The following is a 13,957-nucleotide window of genomic DNA, read 5'->3' as shown; positions in this document are numbered from 1 at the left end:
CTTGTCTTATACCATCAAGGTAAGCAATGATTACCCTTTCAGTGCGTGCCTACTTCGTATATACAGCGTACGGTTATCGCGGCTTGCTGGCTTGCCATCCGCGGTCGGAGGACCCACATGAGCTGCTCGCCGCCAAAACTTGCAGTGACAGACAAGAGCTCTCCCTCATTCACATCGCGAGCGGTGACCTCATCCCATTCACGCACACCATCATCAATCGGCCCCCAAGCTCTCCAATCCATCCCTCCCGAGGGAGGCGCGCGCGCGCACCGCAATGCTTTCGCCACTCCGCGCCGCGGCAGTCCCCGCCAGCGCCAGCCTCGCGCCGGCCGCCAGACGCGCCGCCATCGTCTCATCATCACCACGACGCCCGTGCCGCCGCTGCTCCCCCTCGACGCCGACGCCGACGACGAGCATCGCTGGCAGCCGGCGGCACGTCCACCTCAGCGCCCTCGGCGACGCCGTCGTCTGGACCGCCGACGGCGTCAGCGCGCTGCACCACGCCGCCGGCCTCCCCTGGTACCTGGCCATCCCGCTCGTCGCCGTCGGCGTCAACCTCACTTTCCGCCTCCCCATCCAGCACTACACGCGCCGCCTCGTCGTCCGCCGCGCCGAGCTGAACCCCCTCGTCTCCGCGTGGGCCTCGCGCCACGCCGCTTCTGTGCCTGCCGCCGCGCCCCCGACCGCCACGGGTGCCGGAGGCGGGAGGAGTCTCGAGGCCGTGGAGCGGACATGGAGACTCCGCGTCGCTGGCCTGACGGAGCGGTCGCGCCGCCGCATCTACAAGGCCTGGGGCGTCCAGCGCTGGAAGACGCTTGCCCCGTTCCTCAGCATGGTGCCCTTCGTCGTTGTCTCCGAGGCCCTGCGCAGGCTGTGCGGTGCCCCCATGGGCTGGCTCAGCCATCAGATGGGCCTTGCCAATGTTGAGCGCGTCTCCGCCGCCCTCTCCGACTCGACTGGCCTGTTCGACCAGTCCCTCGCCCAAGGCGGCTGCCTCTGGTTTGCGGACCTGACCGCCATGGACCCCTACTACGTCCTACCGCTGCTGTGCTCAGCTCTGTTGGCCCGCACCTCGTGGGGACGCCTGTCCAAGGAACAACTTCGCGCGCTGCTCTCCATCGACAGGTCCGGCGCTCGTGTCGCGCCTATCACGAGGATACAAACCGCCATTGGCAGGACGCTCCTACTCGTGCCCCTCTTCCCAATAGTCTTCGCCGACCTGCCCAGCGCCATCTTCCTCTACTGGGTCACGACGTTTGGCCTCAACGATGTCAACGAATCCATTATTCAAAGGCTCGTGCCGAAACCGGCACCCAAGCTCAAGCTAGGGCCCAAGGCAGCGCCGGCGCTGCCGTATCTACGTGGCGCCATGACAAAAAGTCCATCAGAAAGAAGTGAATAGGCTTGCATTGCGCAATGCGGATTGGTCGTCTCGACGGAGGGCCCGACCCTCGTGTACATACTCATCATGCTGTATACATATAGAACTCCTACAAACGCCCACGCGGTTTGCTGTAATGAAATAGACAAAGAGGCTCTGGCTGAAGCAGCGCACCACGGCTAACCCAGGACAATGGCCAAAATGACAATCGTGAGAATGACGGCGAGGATGAGGAGCAGGCAGCAGCTCTTGTTGCGCGCTGCCTTTTGATATCGGGCGGCCTGCCGGGTCTCGATGTCGGCCTGGCGAGTATTGTCCTGCACATTCTCCACGTTGTCGGCGATGGTGCGGATGCCGACGTCTTGCTCGTCGACAATCTGCGCCACCTGTCGGAACAGCACGTTCAGGTCGCCAACGCCCTGTTCGATGTTCCGAATCTCCTCTTCCCGCTCGATGATGAGGCTTTCCTGGAAGTCGACCTCGTCCTGCGGGGCCAGCTGCGAGACCTGCTGCTGCTGCTGGAGTTGCTCGAGCGGCGCGCCGCCCTGACCCTCGGCATGGCCTGCCTCTGCATCGTGCGCGGCGCGCGCAGCCGAGACGGACGCCTTTTCTTTCTCGAGTGCCTTGCGCTGGAGACCTTGAAATTCCTGCAAGGCGGCCTGGAAGTCGCTCGAGACCTTGGTCTGCTCGTACTTTTGCTGCTTCTGTGCGGTGGGTCAGCGTCGTGCTCTCGTCTTTTGCAAGAATTGCGATAAGCGCGAATGGCGTTCGCGCCCAGAGCCGGGCCAGGTTCTTACAGATAGCTCGTCCCACGACTGCAGACGCTTGACGCCCTCGCCAATCTCGCGGCACAGCTCGCGCGACTTCTCCATACTGCTGTGCACACGCTCGCGTAGGCGCGGCGTATCCTTCTTCGTGCCGAGGACGTTGACATCATTGGCGAGCTTGCGGTTGCCGCTCAGCAGCGACTGCAGCTTGCCCTTGAGCTCGTACTGGAGGTCTTGGAATGCTGGGTCGTCGGTGTAGCCGCCGCGGCGGTTGCCCGACTCGAGGCTGGAGAGCTGGTCGTACGACATGGCTGCGACGAGCGCGAAGGGGGCCCTGCGGCCGTTCTCTGGATGTTTCGGGGAAGAAGGTCTTGATAAATGAGTGTCTCACGGTTGTCGAGGCGCGAGGGTAAAGGGGGCGCGCACGGAGGAGGATGTCGTGGGCGGCGAACAGGTGGGCGGTTGGGGAAGATGCATGAGGCAGATGCGTAAAGCGGCGGGAAGGTTGGCGCAACCGCTGACGCCGATGGCGCTGTAGGACGCAACTGTCCCGTAATTGGCGTCGCAGGCACCACTAATTCCCAACCCCCACAGCGCATTCGGCAGCGCTGGGTGACGGAACCCCTCTGCATGTCCACCAATCATCAGCGGGGCGTCGTCACAGGGCCAAAGAGGTCCTGTCTTGCCTGCCCGTCATCCGTCTCGCCGTCTACTATCGCCACGTGATCACACCTGCGGTAGCTCCAGCCAACCCCTGCAATCGCAAAGCCAGCGGCGCCCCGTCGCGTCGCCCTAAACCCGCCGAGCTGGTTGCCGTGCTGGTGGATTTTCATTATTTACGTACTGCCCTGCTAGGATCCTGCACTTGCACTTGCCATCCGTCGAGCGTCGACCAACCTCTCCCTCCACCGCCAGCCCAGCATCACGAGGCGCCCGTGGACATGGCCGGCCCTCCAGCTCGACGGGCTTCCTACAAGGACACCCTGCAGCCGGCTTTGCACCGGCGCTTCTCCTCGACGGCCACCATCCTCCTCGCCGTCTCATACATTGAAGCCCTGCTCCTCACCAGCTGGAATTCCTGTGAGCATCTCTTCTCCCGAACATGCCAGCATTGGACGGACTAGCTTCTGACCGCGCATCCTCACTGTTACAGACTTTTGGTCCTGGTTTCCCATCGGCCCCGCCGGCATCCGAACCGCCATCATCTTCTCGTGCGGCCTGGCCATCCTCGTACTGCGAATCGCCCACTATCATGTCGGCCTTAGGACGACCGAGTCGGGTCTGCAAACGCTTGGCTCCACACTGCTGAGCCTGCAGACATACGAGACGGGCCTGTGGTATGGCGTCTCGAGCTCCATATTCTGCCCCGTCTTCCTCTTCTCCATGGCCGATTCGTCCAACCTGCGCTGGATCACCTACTTCACCGGCGACCGAGCCAGGCTCAACGAGCGCCCGCTGTTTCTGGCCTGCTATCTCGGCGCTTGCGCCCTGGTGCAGACGATCATCCACTACCGGTATGACTTGGACCGGCTCGACCTGAACTTGCCGACCAAGCCGAAGGCGGGAGAGTCGGGCAAGAAGCTGGGCGTTCTGTCCATGCCTTTCCAGGCCGTGCTTCTACAGGTTCCCGCCTTGCTAGGCCGCTGTTTCAGGAGGGCTGCCTTCTCGGTGGCCGCGGCATTATGCCTCTACCATGTCGTCCTTCGGTCGTTCGCCTGGGGTTGGACCTTGGCGCTGCTCCGCCCTTTCTACAACTTGCCCAGAACGAGCATGCTCCCTCCGTCGTGGCCCATTGACCTATACCTCCTTGCACGCTGCGTATATGCAGGGACCCTCCTCAACTTCTTATGGGCCGTAGGGAATACGGCCTTCTCAATTTTCATGGTCAAGACGCCCCTGAAGAACGGCAAGCCGTTGACGTCCGAGTCCAAAGATCCCAACGGGAGCTTGCTCAATGGGCTGAAGAGCAAAAAGCTTTCTATTCAGGCAAGTGAAGCTACGAGCTCAGCATGCGTATCTCTCCTGCTCAAGTCATCTCACTAACAAACCAATAGTCATTTGCCATGTGGGAGTTGGCGCTCATTGCGCAAGATTTCGAGACCCGTAGGCAAGCCATTTACTGTGATATCGACCGCAAGGATGGACCGATGTGGGCGCAGGTGTACGCGATTTGCATGGGTCTGCTCAAGAGCATCGAGACGCGCGTCGACGAGTACGGAAAGGTGCCGGCTGCTGTGTCTGCTAGCGAAGCGATAACCGTGGCGCCAAAGCAGCGATCCTCGGCCCCTCTACGAGAAGATCCCATATTCAGCAAGAGAAGCCAAGCCTCGGGACTAGTAGAGAAGGCCATCGATCATATTGCGCGGAGCCCGGGGACGTCCCCCGTGTCTGAACTCAGCCCACTGGCTAAGAAGACGTGGAAGACGGCCAAGGACCGAGTTCTGACCAAGGAGCAACAAGAGGCACTATCACCGGAGCACTTGCGCGGCGAGTTGGATCAGTGGACGGCGCGTGTGATGAAACTCGATGGGGTCGGTGCGCTGTTGAGCCACAGCTTCCGCACTCGCTTCGCGGCCGCGGCCCTCGGCGCGCCGTTTGCAGAGCCGATGCTGTACGTGCATGCGACGCAGGCCCTGTGCCAACTTGCCGTCCACAGCCTCGGAGAGGACCAGTTTGGCAACGTCCACCGCGATGTGGCGAGTATAGTGCGGACGCTGACGTCTGTAATTCGAAAGCTGGAGGCGCTGAAGGCGCATTTTCCCGCGCATTGGACGGATACTGCGGGTGTGAAGGAGACGCCCGAAGTCGACCAGGTGTTGGATGCGCTGCGGACGGGACTGGACCAAGTCGTGACCAAGTTTGAGCCTTACAGCAACGACCTGAGGCTCTCGCTTGGCGACGTGCGGCTGGCCAAGGAGGCCGCCGCCCAGCCGAGGGCGGTCGAGCCTAAGGCCAAGGAAGCGGTCAGCAGCCGCAGCAAAGCTTCTGAAGAGAAGAAGAAGCCGGAGGTGAGGAGACCGCAAAGGAGAGAGCAAACGCGGCCGGAGATGGAGCAGGTGCGGTAGCTACGTCAGCGCCTAGCTATGTAGGCATCTGCGTGCTGTACAATGTAATGTATCACGATACCAAGGAATGGACCGCAGAATAGAATACTTTGACTTTGTCAGAACCATGGCAATGCAATGATTGATGTTGCTGTATGTGTTGTAGTTGATGGCACACGTGGACATGGATGCTTGCGCGCTAGTGCCCGCTGTTGTTGGAGTGCGGCAGACCTACCGAGGCTCCACCGTACGTCACTCCAGCCAGCTTGCTCCCCTACCCCCGGGCGCTGGTCCCTTTTTCAAACTTCGTCTCTCCATCTCCTCCCTTCCCGTCCACGTCGCTCACGCGCGCCGACAGCATGCCCTTCCGCCCGTCATGATGAATCTACTGCAAGCAGCCAACTGCGCAAATCATCGAGGGCGCGGCCGCTGAGTAGGAGCGGAACCGACCAACCGACCGACCGACCGCTCGCCCGCTCAGCCACGACGATGCAGTCGCGACGCCTCTTCTCGCGTCTCGCCTATGGGTCGATCTACCTATTCCTTTACGTCGTGCTGCTAGGCCTGTTGCTCATCACCCCTGCCGACGCCATAGATCGGTCCATTGCCAACGATCAACGATACAACGTCCTGATTGTGACCATCTCTTACGTCGTGACCATCACCGTCGTCGTCTTCGTCTACATACTGCGTCTCTACATCAACAAACTGGCACTCGCCGCGATCCCCAAGACATGGGTTCCCATCGACAAGGGCGACGTCAAGGATGCTGTGTACAAGATGGTTGCCGCGGGGCTCAATCGCAGCGCTACAGTCGCCTTCGCCGCACGCCCTCGGGTGCAGGGTCGCGATGACGAGGGACATCCGCACGAATCGGCGTACCGCGAAGGCGGCGCTGAAACCCGGCGAGGAGGCATCAACGGCTCTGCGGGAGGAAAGCGGGCTTCCGACGAGACGGTCTACCCGTTGCCGCCGCGGCGTCGCGCCGTTTGGGGCGATATCGAGCACTACGGATGGGCGTCGCCCAACTCGCCCGATTTGCCAGACTTGCAGTATAGCACCGTGCTTTCCGAGCTGCCCAACCTCATCGAAGCCAAGGCTTTGACCATGGCACCGACAGACCCGGAGTCACAGAGCGATCCACCCATGCTGGACCCCGAGGCCACGGCTCTCTTGCAGCGGCAGCCACACATGAGCCTGAGAGACTACATGGAGCACCTGGCGGGGCTTGGTGTGGTCAACATGGGCCAGGTTGCCACCGATTTTCTCTCCCAGTTTGAATACGCGCGCTTTTCGAACCGGCCGATTTCCAATGCGCGGTTTCGCGAGACTATGCACCTCTTTGCTGAGCTGCTGCGGGCCATGCAGCCGCTCGACCTGGATGCGCTAGACTCGAAAAGTGCCAGTGGCGCCGGAGGCGACGAGGACGAAGACGATGAATGGGGCCCGAGGCCATCAGAGAGCGACATTGACAATGATGCGCCCATGGACCCGACGCCGCCCTCGCCGAGGAGTAGCGTCTCCCACCCACGAAGCGTGAGTAGTAGAGGATCAGCGCCCAAGTCGGGCAGGGCCAACGCGTCGGCGTATGCGTGGAGCTTCCGCACGGCGCCGAACACGCCGGGGAGTAGGCGGACGGGGGGGTTGCGCTCGCTGTCGCGCAAATCCAGTGGCAACAGCTTCGCACAGACGAGGCGGCCCTTTTCACTCAATCACAGCCCGAGCTCGCCTAGCCTGCGGTCCAAGGCGTCGAGCAGCGACTCCGGTTCCGTCATTCGGCTCGCCACGAGGGAGGACCCAGACGCGCTGCCGTACGTCTTGAACCTGCGACCGACGGGTGACGGTGCCCACGAGCATACGTGAAGCCAGTTTTGAGCTCCTGGCGAAGGGCAAGGGGTTCCGGAATTTCTATGACGACATGATACCAAAATAATAGACAAGGAGAGAGCAAAGACGAAGCACGCACGACGACGACGGGGCCTAGATATTTTTCCTATACCGCATCGGCTTATAGTCGGAGCCAATGCGTGAGCTGTCAATACCGGCCGGCTCAGTACGTAAACTTAATACAAAGCATCGGAATAGGACCCGAACGGGTTTTCTGCGCATTGGCGACTTACGTGAAGCGCGATGACTCGGTAGCTGCGCGAGGCGATGCGGATCAAATCTCTAGGTGGTTAGCTACCTTTAATTCAGGCATGAGTGTACGGTCGTCTTGTCCAATACAGAATATGATGCATTAGTAGTTGCGCACATGGAGTATGTCCAGCTTATGCACGACGTACCACCACCCCTGCGGCGGGCTCGGCAGCTACGTAATAAGGTAGGCCGCGGCCACGGTGACAAGACCCACCCCCACGTTTTTTTTTTGTTTTGGTTCGGGAGAAGAACTAAGATGTTCTACGCCCGCCCGACAACTTTCGTGTTTTGGACCTCACAGCAACACAACACACCCACCACCACGCAGCAAAAAGCATCATACGTAACCGTCCTGGGTGCCGGCCAGGACACGACCCGGGTCGTCTCTACTCCTACCGCCACAAACACCGCGAATCCGTCTTGAACAGCCCGCGTCCCCCGATCCTGCAGAGCCCAAGCAGCTTCGCTGTTGCTGCAGCCTGAAAACGATCAATCGCGCGCGTCGTGCAGCTGTGTGTCATCTCGAGATCCGAGGACGGCCTCCGTCGGGGAGAGGGTGGGTCTCGTACCCCCAAAGAGAGAGAGAGAGAGAGAGAGAGAGGACTCCATTCCGAAGCAAACACCACCCGCTCGACACAAATGGCACCGTCAAAGCCTCCCCCGCCGGCCCCCCTCCCCGTCGCCCCCGACCACGCCGTCCTCTCCAACCGCCTCAACCTCCTCCTCGCCAAGCAGTCCGCCCTGCGCTCAACCCTCCTCAGCACGCAGAATACCCCTCCTCCTGCTCGTCCCGGCTCCTCCTCCTCCTCATCTACCACGGCGCAGCAGCAACTCGCTGCCGCAAGAAGGGGACCCGCGCAAAAAAACACCGTCAACGCCAACGCCAACGATGACGACGACGACGACGACGACCGCCTCGTCGCTGGCGCCAACCCCAACGCCGGCGCCGGCTACGTCCCGGACAAGAAGACCGCCGCGGGCACCTTGCCGGTGGTCACGGGCAACAGCAAAGCGGACCGCATGCTCAGGGGTAGGCTGCAAGGGAGGCACGGCGGCGGCGCGACTGCCAATGCTGGTGCTGCTGGCGCTCGAGCGGCCGGGCGACACAGGGCGACCGTCGAGAGCGAGAGCGATGAAGATGAGGGGCGCACCGCGCTTGGCAAGCGGAAGCGCCCGCGTAGAGAGCCGCCACAGCCCGACGCCGAGGCTGCGAAGGCGGCGCGAGACGCTGCACCGGATGAGTCCTACTCCGCTGGGGAAAGGCAGCCGGGCTCTGGCGGTACCGTTGTGGCTCTAAGCGAGAGCCTGCCCATTGACGCACCCATAGCGCAGGGATACAAGAGCGAGGTCAAGAGAAAGAAGAAGGAGAAGAACAAGGGGAAAAGTAAGAGAAAAAATGGAGAGTCAGAGCCATGAACATATGTCCCGAGGTAAAACGTCATCTCTGACATTACTCACATCGCACCGCGGTCGATTGCCACATTCACCACCAGAGCAGAGCGGCGCGTGTGTTCTTGGTGATCCTCAATACGATTCAATTTTGCGCCCTGCAACCTGAATCGCTCCATAAGAGGACCCGGCCGGCATATTAAGCGAGAGGCGATACAGAGCGCATCCAGGCGCCCCAACCGACGGACCGCCTCCCCGGAGCCATACCTGCAAAACACTTGCCACCCTAGGCTCCTCCGCCCCGCCCCAAGACGGCGACCAGGCCAGCGATGGATAGATGGTCTTTCTCTCGTCCAACTCGAGCCTACCTTGACCCGTATGTCATCGTGATTGTGCTTGTAAATATATCCTTTTTCCAACGCATCCTGGGTACCGAGACAGCACCAAAGCACGTCTCGCGAGTGGAGTATCCAAAACAAAACCAAAAAAATCGCAGCCGCTTCAAGCTATGAGATCCACGTCGACGCCCCGATCGTAGCTATATTTTTGACCCTCGTGCGCCACCCTGGCTTGGTGCCATCTGGAAGAGACACGACGACTATTGCATCCGTTTCCGTTTCCGATCATCGTCTCCTCGCGGGTCCTCGTCCTCGTCGGATCGTTCGGCCGTATCGCTGGGGTTCAGAATATGGGCCATGCTACCCCTCCGCGTCGGAGGTGCCGATGAGTCCTTGAGTCCTAGTCCTTTCCCATCTCTGTTAACTGCCGCGCCCCAGGACCACGTGCCGAAGGTGTCCGCTCCGTTGTTGCCTCCTCCATTTGCGACATGAGGCCCTGGTGGTGGAGTGGTTGGGCGAGACAGTGAGTGTGGATGCGATGCCGCCTGCAGCGAGTATGTGGACAAGGATTCCCGTATCCTCTGATCCTCTTGAGGCACGCGACTGGGGGACGAAGGCCAGGGAGCTGACGGCGGGTTCGACGCCGAGAACGGAGAGGGACCCGGTTGCCAGCCATGTGCGCGAATGTCGGCAGCGGTATGTCGTCGGCCGAGGCTGGCGGGATGTGGTTCCACGTTGGAGAGGGGATGCGGAGCCGGAGGCGGCGGGGGCGCGGCATTTCGCAGTGGCGACGACTGTGTTGTACTCCCGCCGCCAATGGAGCCATAACGTCGCGCGCCAATAGATAGGCTGGACGGCACCGTTGGCCGGTAAAGTGGCTGGCCGCGAGGCTGTGGCACCGTGAGACCCCCTTGCCGCCTGGCATCGTCCTGCGGCAGCTGCCTGGGCGACACAGGCGCGTTTTCGACTGTGCCGAAGTACTGTTGTCTGCTGGTATACGGTGCTTCATGCGATTCGTCAAATGTTCGCAACACGTCGGACTGTCTTTGCATCTCGCCTTGCAATGCCACAACTGGATCGCGCGTTAGCCGCTAGTCATCAACATGGGCTGGGTCTAGGGCTTACCATCACGGTGCGCGGGGCTCTCGGCCGGGACGAGTGACAGGACTGCTCGTGAGAGTTCCTGATTGAAGTGGAGCAGTCTGTTGATTGTGTCCATGGCCGCTTGGTTCTTGACATGCATATAATGAGCGTTTTCTTCGCTGCGCTGAAGGCGACTGCTCAAGTCATAAAGGGAGTGCTCGAGGTGGGCCAGCCTCGCCTCCGAACCTTCGGCTGGTGGCGGAGCCGGCTCGGCCGGCGTGCCGGGCTGCGACGAGGACTGCTTGGGATAGTTGCTTTCCCTGTGAACGAGCGCATGTCGACTTGCGCGGCGTTTGATCTCGCGCAGACCCATCAGGTCACCCCGTTTGAAGTTTCCATTTCCATGCTTGAATTCCCACAGCGTGGTATCTGGGTTTCCCGTGTGAAAGACGTCGCGTTCTACAAATGACGGTCAGGTGGGCAAGGCCACGGTTCGTGATTCTCACAGCTCACCTTTGTGAAATCCATACATGTTCAACTGGCGAACGAACGATGAGATGTTGGTGTGTTTGAAGTATTGCCTGTCAATAAGGGTGAGAGAATGACTTGAGTCGTCGCAGAATTAGGATGGCGTACGATAAGACCTTGGAAAAGTCGGCCGAGGGGGACATTACGAAGCTCTCGGCATTGGCAGACCACGATATCAAGTGCTGGATGCTATTGTCCTCGAGCATGCTGGTTTGAAACCGTGTCAGTAGTGCCAAAGTGTATCAACGCCAGGTCGACGAGGCGTTTCTCACTTATAAAGCTTGTGTATAAAGGCGGTTTGGACAATCTTTGGCTGGTGCACGGCGGCAGCAGCAGGCGGAGGGGCTGGCATGCTCGAGGAGCCCGATGGAGATTGCTCGGGTGGCGACGAGTTGCTGGCCTGCGCCTGCGCGACGGGCTTTCCGTTGGGTTCATTGTTCGTGGGAGACATCTTGTTGGACGGGGAGGTGATGTCCATGGAATCACCCCCGTGGCCGGTCGAGGACATGCTGGCGGCTGGCGCGGAGACTGGAACGACGCGGGCACCCATTGACTCTGTGTGCCGAATGCGCAGCGGAGGGTTCGGGACGGTCTAGGAAGCTCAGGCGTCGCGGCCGAGTGCGCTGCGGGATGCCAATCACGTCAGTGATCTAGCGACCCTGGAACGGTGACGAGATGGGAGGTTGAATGCGCCGTTACGGCGATCGCGGTGGTGCGACAAGCGAGGGCTCACCTCATATCCACTGTGCGCAGCTGCCCGTTCGGAGGCGACGAGGAGGTGGGCGGGGGCGCGCAATAGGCAGGGGGGGCGGGGAGGGGACCGCGCCGAGGCGTTGCAGACGAAGGAGACAATGGCAATGGCAAGAAGATATCCGGACGGAGGCCAAGACTCGGGCGCAGTGCAGCGTCAGGCTCGCGGGCGCTCGCGTGTGGTTCGCAGAGGCTTCCCTGGGAGTTCGGCTTCTAGAAGAGCTGGTGTTGCGGGCGCAAGTCGGCCGAGTCTGGGAGGAGGTGCGCGCAACGAGGTGCTGTGTCAGCAACGAGCGGAGCCTGTGCGCTGGGTAGGTAGCAGGTCCCCAAGGTAGCACTGCCAGCACAATGGGTGCGGGTGGCTGATGCGATGACGATGATCGATGCCGGAGGTTGGGGGGACGTGTCGTTGTATCTGGGACGAATTTTGGATGGATGATGGTCTTGCGATTACCTATGTCGAGGCATGAACCCCCGTTTTTCTGCCGGAGACAGCGAAAAGCGCAGGCAAATTTCCCGGGGAGGCAGCGGACGCAGCTGCGAAGGCGGCGGTTGCTGGATTGAGAGTGCGGGCGCAAGCGGAGAGATTGGGGGTGGATGGGGGACGGGGAATCGGGATGGTGGTGGTGGTGGTGGTAGTAGTGGTGGTGGATGGGAAGGTAAGTAGGGTATGGGCCGGGCTGGCTGGCTGGCCGGGCTGGGCTGGGCTGGACGAAGTGGGCGGGAGGCGCACCCAAAAGGAGGAGGGTTGGAGCACTTGTGGTGGTCGTCGTCCGTCCTGAGAGGGGAGGGCAGGTGGCGGATGGATGTGCGGAGACGGCGAACACAGCGCAGCAGCAGTTGCTATACCGAGTCGAGCAGCAGCAGCAGCAGCAGCAGCAGACAGGACAGGAGGGGAGAGCAGAGGGGATGGCGGGAATGGGAGGGTGGTGGAGGAGGAGTGACGAATCGACGAGCAGCGACAGGTTGCTGCTTTCCCGCTGGACCAGTTTCGTCGAGATAAGCTCCAGCTGCAGCACCACTACGAGGACGGGGAAGCACCAGCATCCATGCCATGAGCAGCAGCACGAGCACCGAGCAGTGGAGAAAGGGACTCTGGTTGGCGGCAAGCAGTTCCCAGAGCACAGGTAACTACTAACGCGGACACACCTACCTGGGTTGGCCTGGCCTCCATCTCCTAGGTAGGTTCAGGTTCCTCTCTCCTTGTTTTTATGGGCCTTCCTTGGGAGCTGTCTGGCCATGGATGGCTGGGCTGCGCAGACGGTGGAGCTGGGTACCTTACCTTATAGGGGGGTGGGGTGACGGGGCTGCTGCACTTGTGGGCGGGCGCTGGCCACTGGCGAGGGCAGGAGCTACCCTCCAGACCTTGAATACCTTAGGAGGTTGGTGGAACAGACGTTTCCACAGGTGGCAGCTGGGGCTGGAGTCGGAGCTGGCTGGGCGGTGGTGCAGCAGGTGCAGCAGCAGGCGCAGGTGGAACAACGGTGCAGATTCAGACTAAAACTGGGGGTTTTGCGAACCTTCCAATTGGAAGGTCTCACCCACTGACGGTGCCGGACCACGTACTAAAGAAAACCGCCCGACAGGTCTGTGGCCATGGTTCAGAATCCAACTGACACAGTACAGTGGGTATACGTGTACCTACAAAGTTACCTACCATCCTACCTACCTGTAGTACACTCTTGCTTGTCTGGGACGCCTTATTACCATGGGCTATTTCGTACAATACAATGTTGTACGAATACTTGGATGCATCACAAACTAAAAAGCAAGGGTCCCGCACAGTCATGTTCATCAAGTCTCCACGGACGGGCGAGAAAAGCCTCGTACGCGTCAGCCTCTCTGTCCGCCCATGACGCGCAATGGCCGCTGGGCGCGCATGCCGCGGCATTGACAGTTGTCTACTTTGCAGTCAGCAGTCGCCATGCAGTACCTCGCAGGAAGGGGGGGGGCGCGTGCGTGCGTGCTCACCAGTGGACGCAGCAGCCTCTTGTGCCGTGGAAAGAGGGTGGTGCGCTGCCTCTGGCGTATACCCCCAGAACCTGGAACAAATCCCGTCTGATCCAACGCCAGCAAGCACGGGCGAACAACGGGGGAGCCTGGCCGCGGTGGCGGAGATTGGCTCGTGGACCATGCGCGCGCGCAGCAGCGCCCGAACGCTGATGCAGACAGCAGAGGCGCAACACCAGCGCACCATGAAAGGTTAGTACGTACTGCACCTCTGTAAGGTACATTGTGGCTTTTGGTCCTCGGATCCAAGTACGTACTTACGTGTCAAAGGCAAGGCAAGGCAAGGCGGGGGCCCCTGCTCGGGCAGGTGATAGGGTGACGGGCTTCTGGGAGCGCCGGCCCGGCAGCGCCAGACGAGACGAGGCTCGAAAGTGCATCAATATATCCAACGCCGACTGGAGATCCCTTTCCGGGAGGAATTTACAAAGTACATAAGTACGTGTCTGACGTGACGTGACGGGATTAGTAGCCTGGCCGCCCCCAATACTCTCCTCGGACGGCTCTAGCCGGAGCTGCCCTTTTCCTGGA

General features: G+C 60.8%; 6 protein-coding genes across 6 annotated transcripts; 4 read left to right on the top strand and 2 right to left on the bottom strand.

Annotated features, from left to right (window-relative positions):
• Positions 1-274: 274 nt before the first annotated feature.
• JDV02_005959 (uncharacterized protein) lies at positions 275-1,540 on the top strand (the record flags this gene model as incomplete). Its single annotated transcript, XM_047987304.1, has 1 exon — positions 275-1,540. The coding sequence occupies one exon, from the start codon at positions 275-277 to the stop codon at positions 1,400-1,402; it is 1,128 nt and encodes a 375-aa protein (XP_047843289.1). The 3' UTR covers positions 1,403-1,540.
• PEP12 (SNAP receptor) lies at positions 1,267-2,656 on the bottom strand. The gene is made up of 2 exons (XM_047987303.1): positions 2,179-2,656; positions 1,267-2,085 (listed from the first exon to the last, which is right to left on the bottom strand). Exons 1-2 carry the CDS (start codon positions 2,455-2,457, stop codon positions 1,561-1,563), a joined length of 804 nt encoding a protein of 267 aa, XP_047843288.1. The 5' UTR covers positions 2,458-2,656; the 3' UTR covers positions 1,267-1,560.
• Positions 2,657-2,983: 327 nt separating this feature from the next.
• On the top strand, positions 2,984-5,307 carry JDV02_005957 (uncharacterized protein). The gene is made up of 3 exons (XM_047987302.1): positions 2,984-3,228; positions 3,302-4,134; positions 4,203-5,307. Exons 1-3 carry the CDS (start codon positions 3,090-3,092, stop codon positions 5,211-5,213), a joined length of 1,983 nt encoding a protein of 660 aa, XP_047843287.1. The 5' UTR covers positions 2,984-3,089; the 3' UTR covers positions 5,214-5,307.
• A 197-nt stretch (positions 5,308-5,504) lies between these two features.
• On the top strand, positions 5,505-7,395 carry JDV02_005956 (uncharacterized protein). The gene has a single exon (XM_047987301.1). The coding sequence runs from the start codon at positions 5,682-5,684 to the stop codon at positions 7,053-7,055; it is 1,374 nt and encodes a 457-aa protein (XP_047843286.1). The 5' UTR covers positions 5,505-5,681; the 3' UTR covers positions 7,056-7,395.
• Positions 7,396-7,629: 234 nt separating this feature from the next.
• Positions 7,630-8,811, top strand: JDV02_005955 (uncharacterized protein). Its single transcript, XM_047987300.1, has one exon. The coding sequence runs from the start codon at positions 7,971-7,973 to the stop codon at positions 8,745-8,747; it is 777 nt and encodes a 258-aa protein (XP_047843285.1). The 5' UTR covers positions 7,630-7,970; the 3' UTR covers positions 8,748-8,811.
• On the bottom strand, positions 8,158-12,012 carry SFL1 (Flocculation suppression protein). Its single transcript, XM_047987299.1, has 6 exons — positions 11,403-12,012; positions 10,942-11,292; positions 10,778-10,876; positions 10,655-10,722; positions 10,184-10,600; positions 8,158-10,130 (listed from the first exon to the last, which is right to left on the bottom strand). Exons 2-6 carry the CDS (start codon positions 11,217-11,219, stop codon positions 9,319-9,321), a joined length of 1,674 nt encoding a protein of 557 aa, XP_047843284.1. The 5' UTR covers positions 11,220-11,292; positions 11,403-12,012; the 3' UTR covers positions 8,158-9,318.
• Between the last annotated feature and the right edge of the window lie 1,945 nt (positions 12,013-13,957).

Source organism: Purpureocillium takamizusanense, chromosome 5 (assembly GCF_022605165.1).
Source record: "Purpureocillium takamizusanense chromosome 5, complete sequence".
NCBI lineage: Eukaryota > Fungi > Ascomycota > Sordariomycetes > Hypocreales > Ophiocordycipitaceae > Purpureocillium > Purpureocillium takamizusanense.
Note: the sequence above shows the minus strand (reverse complement) of the source record. Positions and strands in the feature narration are given on the sequence as shown.